Source organism: Ruditapes philippinarum, unplaced genomic scaffold (genome assembly GCF_026571515.1).
Source record: "Ruditapes philippinarum isolate M1 unplaced genomic scaffold, ASM2657151v2 ctg10810_1_1_1_1, whole genome shotgun sequence".
NCBI lineage: Eukaryota > Metazoa > Mollusca > Bivalvia > Venerida > Veneridae > Ruditapes > Ruditapes philippinarum.
Window position 1 is genome coordinate 4,999 of NW_026859752.1, and position 13,034 is coordinate 18,032.

General features: G+C 31.1%; 1 protein-coding gene across 1 annotated transcript; it reads right to left on the reverse strand.

Annotated features, from left to right (window-relative positions):
- Window positions 1–5,254: 5,254 nt before the first annotated feature.
- LOC132757791 (uncharacterized) lies at window positions 5,255–11,160 on the reverse strand. The gene is made up of 4 exons (XM_060749178.1): window positions 10,467–11,160; window positions 7,993–8,120; window positions 6,869–7,022; window positions 5,255–5,592 (listed from the first exon to the last, which is right to left on the reverse strand). The coding sequence occupies exons 1-3, from the start codon at window positions 10,765–10,767 to the stop codon at window positions 6,873–6,875; spliced, it is 579 nt and encodes a 192-aa protein (XP_060605161.1). The 5' UTR covers window positions 10,768–11,160; the 3' UTR covers window positions 5,255–5,592; window positions 6,869–6,872.
- Between the last annotated feature and the right edge of the window lie 1,874 nt (window positions 11,161–13,034).

Here is a 13,034-nt window from a genome sequence, read left to right on the forward strand (position 1 = left end):
CACTGCGTAGGAGATTGGACTTAAATATGCAAAGGATTTTTTTTTTGGCGCTACGGCGGAACGGATATATTTTTGAAGAAGAGGCAAAACGTATGCTAATTCATGAAAATAATTAATATATAAGTTATAAAACAAATTAAATGTGTGAAAAAAGTTTGTTTTGGAATGTATCACAAATATTTGCAAATGGTTGTTTTGGAGGCTTTTGTGACGATTGTTCTTTTTTACCTAGATTTTTATTACATTTAGTGGTTTTATACCAAAATTCCTTGTGTTCAATCAAGTAGTTTAATCTTATAATAAAAAGTAAACAAAACGTTACTAAGAATTGATTTTTTCTTTCACAATTTATTCATAACTATTATTTGATATTACAGACATATTTTTGCTTTTTGTGCCCCGACTTAAGTGGCGGGCATTTAGATTTACCCTTATCCGTCCACCCGTCCGTTCTCTTTTGTGTCGCAGGAAACTCAAAAGTATTTGACCTAGAGTCATGAAACATTACAGGAATGTTGATCAGCATGTGTAGTTGTGCACCTGGGTATTTTCGTCTGGATATTTTCAGTATTTTTAGCTCGACTATTCGATAAGAATAAGTAGAGCTATTGTAGTCACCCGAGCGTCGGCGTCTGCGTCTGCGTCGGCGTAACCACTTATGTTAAAGTTTTTGTAATAGTTCAAATATTTTCAAAGTCCATTGACATTTGGCTTTAAAAACTTTGCACACTTGTTTACCATCATAACCCCAACCTGTAGACAGGAGGAGGTAACTCTATCAAGCATTTTGACAGAATTATGCCCCTATTTCAACTTAGAATTTACGTTAAAGTTTTTGTAATACCTCAAATATTTTCAAAGTCCATTGACATATGGGTTTGAAACTTTGCACACTTGTTCACCATCATGACCCCAACCAGTAGACAGGAGGAGGTAACTCTATCAAGCATTTTGACAGAATAATGCCCCTTTTTCGACTTAGAATTTATGTTCAAGTTTTTGTAATAGTTCAAATATTTTCAAAGTCCATTGACATATGGCTTTGAAACTTTGCACACTTGTTCACCATCATGACCCCAACCTGTAGACAGGAGGAGGTAACTCTATCAAGCATTTTGACAGAATTATGCCCCTTTTTCAACTTAGAATTTATGTTCAAGTTTTTGTAATAGTTCAAATATTTTCAAAGTCCATTGACATATGGCTTTGAAACTTTGCACACTTGTTCACCATCATGACCCCAACCTGTAAACAGGAGGAGGTTACTGTATAAAGCATTTTTTTACTACCAAGCACTAAGAATAGTTGAGCGTTGCTGTCCTACCGACAGCTCTTGTTAGAGTTATTGCCCCTGACTTAGTAAACTTTTGCAATTTTCAACTTGTGTCGCATGTAACTCAAAAAGTATTTAACCTAGAGACATGAAACTTTACAGAATGTAGATCAGCATGTGTAGTTATGCACCTCGGTATTTTCGTCTGGATATAATTAGTATTTTTAGAGTTATTGCCCTTGACTTAGTAAAATTTTGCAATTTTCAAATTGTGTCGCATGTGACTCAAAAAGTATTTAATCTAGAGTCATGAAACTTTACAGAAATGTTGATAAGCATGTTTTGTTGTGCACCTGGGTATTTCCTTCTGAATATTTTAAGTATTTTTAGAATTATTGCCCTTGACTTAGTAAAATTTTGCAATTTTCAACTTGTGTCGCATGTAACTCAAAAAGTATTTGATCTAGACTCAAGAAACTTTACAGGAATATTGATCAGCATGTGTAGTTGTGCACCTGGGTATTTTAGTCTGGATATTTTTATTATTTTTAGAGTTATTGCCCTTGACCTAGTAAAATTTTGCAATTTTCAACCCGTGTCGCATGTAACTCAAAACGGATTTAACATAGAGTCATTAAACCTTACGGGAAGGTTGCTCAGCATATTTAGTTTTGCACCTGGGGTATCGCTTGTGGATTTATCCAGTATTTGTAGAGTTATTGCCCTTGACTTAGTACAAACCGTTTCATAATGTTGTTATTTGTTCCTTGAGTGCTTGAGTTAGAATCAACCAACTTTACAGGAATAATGATCAACATCACTAAAATATTGGAATAATGATTCACATTACTGTGAAGCTATGCACCTGGGACTTTGCATATGGATATTTTTCAGTTCTGTTTGAGTTATTACTCTTGACTTACAGTTGTATAAATTTGCAATTTTCAACTTGTTCATGCATAGCTCAAAAAGTATTTCACTTGTAGGCCTGAAAGTTTACAAGAATGTTGGTCAGCATGTGTACTTATGCACCTTGGGATTTGCTTGTGGATTTATTCAGTATTTGTAAAGTTCTTGCCATTTCCTTAGTAAAAGATTTTTAGTTTTCAAAAAAATTTTGACCTAGAGTCAAAAGATTGACAGAACAGTGGCGCGGTGGGGGCACACGTGTCCTATGGACACATTTCTAGATTGAAATAATAGAACGGTTCGTCCTTAAAATCATACGAACGATATGCAATTCGCATCAATATTTAATTGGACATATTCTCGGCGCAACGGACGGAAATATTTTTTCTTTACCTCTGTCTTTGTCTAAAATTTATTTCAGGTTTACCAATCATTTCAGTTTTACTTTATATCCAATTTATTTTACTTTGCCCAGACATTTTAATCGTTGTTGCAACAGACACACATTTCAGAATTTCAGACATTGCATTACTTTGTGAATTATGCATTAGGTTCTACTCTTTCACAAAAATATTCAACTTAATTATTTAACAACAAGCATATACCAAGAACATGAAGAAAATTTTAAAGGGGTTTTCAAATTTATATTTTTCAACGGGTAATAGGGAAAAATTTTATAAAAGATTTAAGTATTTTCCCTTTTTTCACATCATTTGGGGATCTGTGTTTATGAGCTTAAAACATTATTATTTTTGGGGAAACATTCAAATACAAAAAAAAAAAAGTGTAAGTGTATTACTTGTTTGTCTTGTTCTTTCTTAAATATCATATTTCAATTTGATATGCTTCAGATTTGGGGGCAAATAGTACACTTTACGGTAAAAAGTCTGACCATTCTTCAAAGTTGAAGTTGTAGACGCCAATGGCATGCATTGTTTTCTGTCACGAACAATAAAACACCATTATTTTTAAACAAAAACTAAAAGAAAACAATTCAGAATTTAGAGAATGGAATGACACTTCAGGAATGTGTATCTTAATGGTGTACAGCAACAATTAAATAGGTTGCAACATTAAACAGTTATATATCAAAAGTTGACAAATATCAAAGACATATAAATTTTAACAGTTATCGGCAAAAATGTTGAGAATTTTTATAATGTTAATAGACAAAAATACTTTTGAGGCATAATGTGCCTTTAAACTGCAACTTACTTACTCATTCAGACACCGTTACGTAGCCAATCCTTTTTAAAGAGTAAATCAATTTTAACTATGAAATGTGGAGCATGTAGGACATCGCCACACATTATATTCAATTATTAACAGGAAGCTGTGAGACGTAATATAGGTGCAAATATAACTAAAATCAAAACACAAAATATACGTTTTACTACAATAAAATGAAGGTAAATTTTATTCAATAAATTTCCAGTCGATCACTGAGGTGCAATGTGTGTTTGACTATTCTTTGCTTTATGTATATTGTTTTGGCAAATGCATTTCTTGTAATTGTTCATAAAAAGGAATCTTTTTTGTGCTATAAACTAACCAAACACCTATACGAATTAGAACTGTTTCATTTTGCTTAGTTGCGTGTGCAAAATCTAGAAAAATGGGTGTGTTATTGTAAGCCGATAAAAACGTTCCATTCTTTTTAATGTATGGCACCCTTAAAGGTATGAACGAACGTGTTCACAACAACTTAATTTTCTATTTATTTCTGTACAAAACCATAAAAATTACATTATAATCCATCGGTTAGGTTAATCATTTTAACAATTTTCTTTTTCTTGTTACATGTATGTTTTTGATTCCGCCTTAATCATAGGAAATTTTTCCGATTAATCTCGTTATTCATTTCGACTGGATTGCCCCAGCAATCACACGTTTTATTTCAACGTAAAATTGCATTATATTATCATTTGCTTTATTTTAACATCAGAAATAGTACTATATTGTTATCAAAATGTAATTCTACATAAAACAGGGTTTTCTTTTAAATCCATAAAATTACTATAAGTTGTGATAAATTAGTTTTGATTTAGATCATTTTTTTATTCGAAGTTCCTTAAAAAAATACGTTTATGATTTAATTTTGATATTTCAATCTTCATACCTTTTACCTAATATATCGAATCTAATGATTAATTTTTCTTCAATGTTATGCCCTCTCTTGATGTGAGATAACAGAACTTTACTTTCCGGGCTGTCGTGGGTTTGAGAAGTGGCTCAAACAATTAATGGATAAATCAATTCTAAATATGAACGTTTATAATACGTTTCTATTGATTTGTTTTAAATAATTTACAATCAGGTAGTCATAGTCAATTACAATATTAAAACTTTGTAGCAAATTTAAACACTTTTGGTGCTTTCCTGTAGCAAATCGAGAGATATTTTGAACTGAAAAAAATGATATACCCTATTGCTGTATGTTTCGTTGTGAAAGGACAATACATATATTTTTTCTACTTTTTTTTTTTTTTGTTGAAAATCTTATTTTTTCCTCTCTGCACATTTTAATGACTGACAACAAAGTAAGTCTGCACATGTGTTGTAATTATAGATAGATAGTTTATTAAGCAAAAGGTTACAACCAATGAGTTTACACAGTACACAACTCTTATACAATCTGCAAAACAATAAGCCAATGGTGGCTGTTCAAGCATCAGAAAAATAAAAAATGATCAGGTTACAATTTTTACATACATATATGCAAACCATATAGAAAACGGAGGAAAAATAACATTGTCACTGCTGACATGGTAAGGAGAAATGATAGGTTTGAAATGACATCTGATTTCTCGATTTGAAAGATTTAAATACAAAAGTTGCTAATCGTATATTAAAAGTGTATATTTACTTTCTGTTTACATACGTTCAATACATTTTGACAATATATTAAGATATTTCCAAAAATATTTGTCAATCTATATTATTTTAAGTTTTATATACACTACACTCCAATAGAAAATGAATATCGTCTTCAAGAGTTTTGCATACATAGCATTTTGTTTCATTTCTAGGTATTTTATTTGGTTTGTGACATCGGCCTGTTTCAATTTGATAATCTGCTTGCTGACAATCGGAATCTTGTTATTGCAATTCGAAATTTAAACACATCTATCTTATTTAAGTATTCTTTCAAAACAAACCATGATAATAACCTGTAAAAAGATGCCCGTGTTTAGTAAATGATACCATACATGAAAGTCTGCAAGAAAATTTTGATAGTTTGGAATGATTCTGGCTTTTTAAGTATACCCCGGTATATTCTGATTGCTGTTTTCGTTACTTCTCTATTTATTTTGTTTCAATAGAAGTGTTGAAATTCACATGAGAAAAGGCACAAAGATGTTCATGATGTTCATGATGTAAATTCTTTCTTCTTTAACAACTATCTCTACCTAGAAATAAAGCACATAAAATAATTACAAAATCTGGAAAAAGAGTGATCTCTCGAGGGCATTACTCAAAATTAAATTACAAAAACGTTGCGGACTCGGTTTGTTTGAGTCTGTACATGTGAGATAATGAAAAAGTGCAATATCCCTTATGTACCCTGTCATTGGTTTCAGCGGTACTCAATTTTCAACAATTAAAATTCCAAACGACTAAAAAGATAACAATACTAAAAATAAAGTACGTGGCACTTGGCTGCAAGTTGAAGATTTACGTATTATAAAACATAATATAAAGAGACTCAACTATGGGCTTTGACATGATTTTTCGAGATGTTTACACTTATTGATCTGTACTAAAAACTTGTGTTCATTCATTCCCTCAGGGTTTTTTTCAGAATTATTGAATGAACAGCGTTTGAGCGTGTTTACCTATAACAGTATTAGTTATATAGATTTTTGACATATAGCCTGATATGAATATTTATATCGAATTTATAATAAAGCAAGTTTTTTTTTGAAAAAAAGGGAGATGTCTTAGAAAATTGACAGTGGCCGTGTATATTATAAAGTATAAAGATTTTTGACAGGTTATATGGCCCTATGTAAACGGCGTTTGAAAATATAACCCGAGCCGCCAAAAACTTGATATTGAGTTGACTTATTAATATTGAGTTATTCAGATCTGGGCGTTACACTACACTATCCAATGAAAAAGTGACGTTACAAACATGCATTATTACATATAAATTGATACATGCTTGTAAATTTGCTAAATAAAATATGTTTAAACTAACATGTGCATGTGCCAGCTGCTGCTTTTAGCATTTTTGTTGTTCTTTATTTTATTAAGGGTTTATTTCTATTCATCTTTTGCCTGTATTTATTGTTTCTATTGCTTTTTATAAGATAATTTCACACTCTGTCTGATAATAATTCTCTTATTTTTATTATTATATAATTACATACCATCATGTGTCGGTGTCCAATGTTATCCGAATAGCACGATTCAAAGTGTCACATAAATCAAGCTCAATTTCTTTTACCGATCGGGGTACAATATTTAAACTACTTCTAATATATACTTAAATTTTATGGCCATTTGCATTTTTAATAATGCCGACTCTTTCTGTTTTGAAGTAACTGGAAGTGTTCGTATTTTGAAGTAACAATTTCCTTATTGTTAGATCTGAAAAGTTTTGCTGATAAATAATAAAACCTTTTTAAATTAGACATGTTAATATTGAGATGGATTTCTACAGTATTAGATAAGTCATATTACCTTCCTAAACTCCAGTCCTGTATAGAGAACCAGCGTAGAAGCCTCCACATTTCTGGCTCGTATTACCTTCACAATCCGTGTTGCATCTCGACTCTGGTATCTTCTCAGCGATGGCGAAATTTATATCTGCACCGCACCAGCATGCGTAGCCATACTTAAATATCGATGAATGAATTGTAAGATGGAGAAATTTTGAATTATTATTCGTCTTTATAATTGAAAAGATATTTTAAATATAGACATCTGTAAAAGAATGGATAGACTTACATTAAAAAGTTTAAATCTTACACTATATACGCTTTGTGTTAGCAACCCAAATTTCGGCATTGAAGCGAGTTTTTTTTCTTCATTCTAGAATAGTTTTAGTTATATTAAAAGGTCGATAAACGATATTAATCAAATATAAATAGTCACCGAATAATGTATTTCAGCGATGATGTTCTGAAATAATCTGCGGACTCCCTTAAAGCAGCCTACCATAAAAATAAGTTATACATTGCAAATAACACTTTAATCCACGTACAATGTAAATAATCATGAAGTGGTCAAAAAAGCAAACATAGCCCTTACTGCGTAAGTAACGCAGAAGAAATATTTATATTTACACTGAAGAATCAGTGCTTAATCGCACATAACATATAAATTACTCCTTGAATCTTAAATCTTTTTACTTAATCAAAAATATTTGGTACATTTTTCTCAAGTTTAATTTTCTTGAAATATTTTGACTCATCTGGAGGCATGGAGCTTTAATAAGAACAACATTGCTGAATCTGATATTGAATTATTCATTGGTTGAAATGTTACCGTAGAATGGTTGAATGTTTCTAAATGCTTATTGAATTGCGTCCGACATTAATGCATAAACTCTATAAACAAGGTTGTTAAAAATAAATGTCAAAACATTTTCCCTACGAAAGACAATAAATCAAATAAATAAAAAATAGAAAAGACCTACAATTTATTTCATTTAATAGAAATTATTTTGAAATAATATGAATCTCAACATTTCTTTTAAGGTACAATTTTTAAAATGTTACAAGTGTCAGGATATATCTAAAGTTCTTGAATCTACATTTTAATAGAAATTTCAAATTCAATATAAATTCACGAAAACAACTTACTTCAGTCATTGAAAAGGGTAATCCCTTGTTTCGACAAAGGGTAAGACAGTATTCTGTTGATTGACTTGAGGAATTGTGCATATCAGCCAGAAACCTGGGATCGTGGTTGTAGCAACCGATGTATTGAGCTAAATCCATCCAAAAATATAACAATAATTTGCCATCAATTTAGTATATTAGAAAATGGTACTGCATTTTACATAGACTGATGATGAAAGTAAACATAGGCAGAAACAGAAAATTTAAACTAATTTAGAGAAATTTCGTTTACTTTGCATAATTCAAAAACAATGAAAGTCGGGAAACAATTCTATCAAAAAAATACTTTCAATGCATTAAAGAGTAAAAAAGCATACCGCACATTTTTGTATTTCTGAACGCAGATCAGGAAATACAATGAAGACATTCAATCTCTGGCACAGAATTTCATGACAGACCTTACAACAAGAAGTGCTCAAAACAGCTTAAATCTAGCGATGTAACAGAAATATATATTTTTATTTTGTTACAAGTTTCCAACAAATTACAACACATTCAAAGTTCCAAAATAGCGCTTGCTTAAAGAATTGTCAATAAATGCATAATTACAAATTACGCGGATGAATATCATTTTAAGCAATGAAATGCTTTTTTTAGCGATGTCGATTACCAAATACTATACAGCGTAGAACACAAATAAATCTGACTGTCGAGTAGTGGAATATACTGTTTAACTATATTTTACGTTCCTAAAGAGTCCTTTAACATGCTTCTGTTGATATCACATGCAAGCTAGTGCCTTTATAAATGTGTGTGAATGCTGTGTTTTCTTGGCTAAGTGGCAAGTTAAAGTTTAAAAAAATCATTGAAAAATCATCAATGCAATGTATTCGCTGGTTTGTTACATGTGACTTTTTTGCGGATACAAACATTCTCAGAAATGTATTCAACGCGAAAAGCGCTTATTTAATAAGCTCGAAATATTTTTTAGGAATACAGTGTTGCCTTGTCAATATAAAGAGCAAAATCAAAAGTCAGACATATCATAGATGAACAAAAATGGAAAATAAACTACAAAATCAAATTGCGTAGATTCTTCAGTAATAAATTAGACTTCAGAAGGAATAGAAAACTAAACACAAATTCCATGATCAAAAGAAAAAATAAATTACAAACAAGATACAGAACAAAAACAAGACTCTTGTTGTTGAAAAGGGCGGAAAAAATTTGGAATGAAGATACAATAACTATGAACTTTGTTAAAATTGAGAGATGACAAAATTATAATTAAAAGTAACACTTATATCGATGGTGATACGAAATTCTTATTTGAAGTTAATGCTACAAGAAAGAAGAAGATATTTTTTTTTTCAGAAATCCGGAAACGGACACATATAAGGTAGATCTCTTATTGTAATCATAGGGAAATGTATACAGCAGATGTGATAATGAAAAAAGGTCGAACCTTTAACAGTGTACAGTTAATCTATCGCACCCAAACCCAGCGTACACTTAAATAGTTTGACCAGTAAGCGTCTATGTATATCGGATCACAAAGTTACTTGTTATGCTACTCAATTATGATTATGATTTGTAGAATAAATTAACTATATTAATATAAGCTTGTTTTAAGCAATTTTATTCACCGACACAAAATCAGTTGCCGTCAGTTTACCTACATTATAAATTTAACCCTCTGTTATTTTGATGACATGTGTGCCGGTCCTACCTTGTCATCTTCAATACAAAATATGCAATTGAAATCGGAGATTTATGAAGTAATTTATAAAATACACTCACTCTGACGTGTGTTTACAAGCACGAATAAATCCGCCATTAGTATGTATCGCATGATTTTACCTCGCTTAAAGTAGTAGCGCACCGCTATACGTTCGACCCTCTGTTAAAGCAACTACAGAGCTAATTATGTCGCATAAAATTTGGAATAAAGTTACATCACGAATTTTTTAATCTAATTACATGTTGCTTTTCACAGTTGTGTACTATCTGCTATCGTTAAATTCATTTAAATAGCAAATTTACACACTTTCACGGCAGATAACTCAAAACATAAGAATATGAATTTATTAATTTCTTTCAATTCTGTGTACTAGTTTAATTTTCTTTCTTTTCCTTTGTTTACAATGGCGGTAATTTAGTAAACATCTTTTAGCTAACACAATTTTGTTTTCAACAAAAGAAAAATTAATTCCATAGTTGACATTTTTGTGTCTGTCATATTCAGCGAATTCCTTAAACATGAAATATTTATTCAAACATTTTAACGCTAACATTACAAATAGTAAATATCTGAGGGTATTTTTAATTTTAAACTGAAAAGGAATCTCACAAAGTTTAAATAAAGGGAAAATAAAATATTCTTGACTTCGAGGACAAGGTTGTGAGATAAAACAATTTTTGGAATAATTCAAAACAATACCTTTCTTTTCTTCTTCTATAACTGAGACAAAAACATCTGAAACAAGATTACTTACATCCACGTTTTTTGTAGAATACCGAGTTGCTTTGTGAAGGATCAGTTTCTCCGGTGAAGGAAGTACAGCCCGTACAATTGCCCGTATCAGGATAGTATATTATACTAGAACAAACAAGGTCCATCAAACATCTGAGTGCACATGCTGATTTACCGCTTACCATCTCAAATGTTTTTCTTTCATCCAAACATTTAAATCCTTGCAACGTATCATCCATTTGGAACTGAAACTTGTCTAGACCTCTATTAAGCCCAATTTGCAACATTAAGAAAACCCATATCATAACAATAATATTCTCCATTGCCTTTCTGTGTTTTCTCTTTAAAATGAATCAAGCTGCTATGGGTTCAGCTATAACTGTTTAGGAAATGATGAAGCGCAAAATTTAATTCAAGGATGAATAATTGAATATGTCACGTGTGTCTTAAAAAATCGAGAACAATGCCAATGAACTATTGATTAATAGTTGTTATTATTTTCATATCACTAACATTCACTAACATACGTTTGGATAATATCTAAATAACACCGCTGAATGCAAATAGGTAGAAATATTGTGAAAATACGCTTGCATACCGAATTCCAACGGAATTCTTTCAGCCCTTTCCGTCCAATTTCGGTAGGAAGTTGAACACAGTAATAAGAGTACACATAACTTACGCGGTACTTCGGTCTAAGAAACATGTAAATAAATTATGATTTAATGCTTAGAGTTGTTGACTTGAAGTTTATTCGAACATATCGAGAAAAGGTTCACCTTTAGTAATTAAATATATACGGTACGTTATGTATATATACTTATTGTTATGGTTGTAGAAAGCGACTGTACAGAATGTATACCTGACTTTGGTTATTATTGTATATCAGTGGTACTTTTAACTTGATTACGGTTGTTATACGTTTTTTTAATCAATACTTTTACCAATATAAACCTCATTTCCCATTGTATTGAATGTAATGTTGTTGTTTTTTTGTTGTTTTTTTTTGTTTTTTTTTGTTACATCTAAAACAACGTGGTAGAACTACTTTAATATATATTAAGTTCGAGATTATTATTAATAAGAGTTGCGGTGATCTGATTGACCGAATTCCAGAGATGACAAAATAAGTATTTAGAATTTAGAATAGAATAAGACCGCCTCCGTGGTCGAGGGGTTAGAGTTCGATGACTTCTAACCCAGTTACCTCTCTTGCAAGGGTTCGATCCCCAGAATATGCTTTGGTAGTTTAGCACGGAGGAAGGTAGTCTAGTCTAGGAACGATGGTTAGGAAACTACCCGCCTATATGACTGAAATACTGTTGGAAGAAGGCGTAAAATAAAACAAACAAGAATAGAATAAAGACCCGCTGCTATGTTGAATTTATGTTTTGTGTTTCACTCTTCAATTTTACTAATTTTTGTCGGTGTCAATCAATGCAACTTTCCATTGATTTAAGGAATGACCATCCTAATGCATTACCTCCGCATTGAAGAGTATTTAAATAGGCTAGAACTACTGCCAACTACATTAAGGGCCGTAGGTTCAACCCCAGAAGGGTGAACATTTTTTTTCTTTTAATATTATTCATATTTATTCTAATATTCCTTTTGGGAAGAAAAAAAGTGTTTTATTTTTAATTACAGTTTCTTATAAATTAAGGTATATACTGGCTAAAATGAGAATATGGTACCTGATATTTTCATCTGTATTAAAATCAAAACCACGGTAAAACATTTAATATTTTACCAGATTAACCAAGACTAGTATACATTTGAAAAACATTTAGGGCGACTTGAAAACCGGCACTCCTTTTGGTAAATTTTAGGGATTTTTTTTATTTAGTTCTCTAAGCAGGCAAATTGTCAAACAGGTGTTAACATGGGATTGGTAACATTTTTATACCTATTTTTTTGTTTTGTTCTTTTTTTATATTTTTTTATAAACAATCGTTTCGCTTATATGCTGTTGTTAGTTGAATTGTTATTTTAGTTTCTTAGCAAACAATAATTGACCTAAGGATGATATTGTAGATTATTTAAAGGTTCCTCATTTCTGAAAAAAGCCCTTTGAACACCCTAGCTTCAATTCAGAAAAGTGGCCATAACTCGATTTCCATACGGTAAAGATTGTTTAAATTTTGCATGCATGTGATATAGAAAGAAGATACTACGTGTTTTATATAAAAATGTTTATTTTACAATTAAAAAATATAACCAATGCACCTTTAGCATTTGTACAACTTGATGTTCCGACGGAAATTATTAATGGATCAAGTCTTATCAATCCAGCCTCATTAACATTTCAAGAGTCAAAAAGGCCCACATAAAATCCACATCACACAGCCTTTTCACTTCCATAGTCCCAAAATTTCATATCAAATCGATATACAAAATCAAAATCGTGTTAGTTTATAATTATTTTGTCTTGTTCATACTTGAATATCATATTTGAATTTGATATGCTTCAGATTTAGGGGCAAATAGTACACATTGCGGGAAAAAGTCTGATCATTATTCGAATTTGAAGTTGTAAACGCCAAGGTCCTTCACGCAGTGTATTCTTTCACGAACAATAACACATCGATTA

Bases quoted from the DNA above. Each gene is read 5' to 3' on its own strand.
- LOC132757791 (XM_060749178.1), bottom strand. From the start codon at position 10,767: ATGGAGAATATTATTGTTATGATATGGGTTTTCTTAATGTTGCAAATT. The intron at 8,121-10,466 runs GTAAGTAATCTT...GGATGGATTTAG, and splicing joins ATTCTACAAAAAACGTGGAT to CTCAATACATCGGTTGCTAC. The intron at 7,023-7,992 runs GTAAGTTGTTTT...TCGATATTTAAG, and splicing joins TACCCTTTTCAATGACTGAA to TATGGCTACGCATGCTGGTG.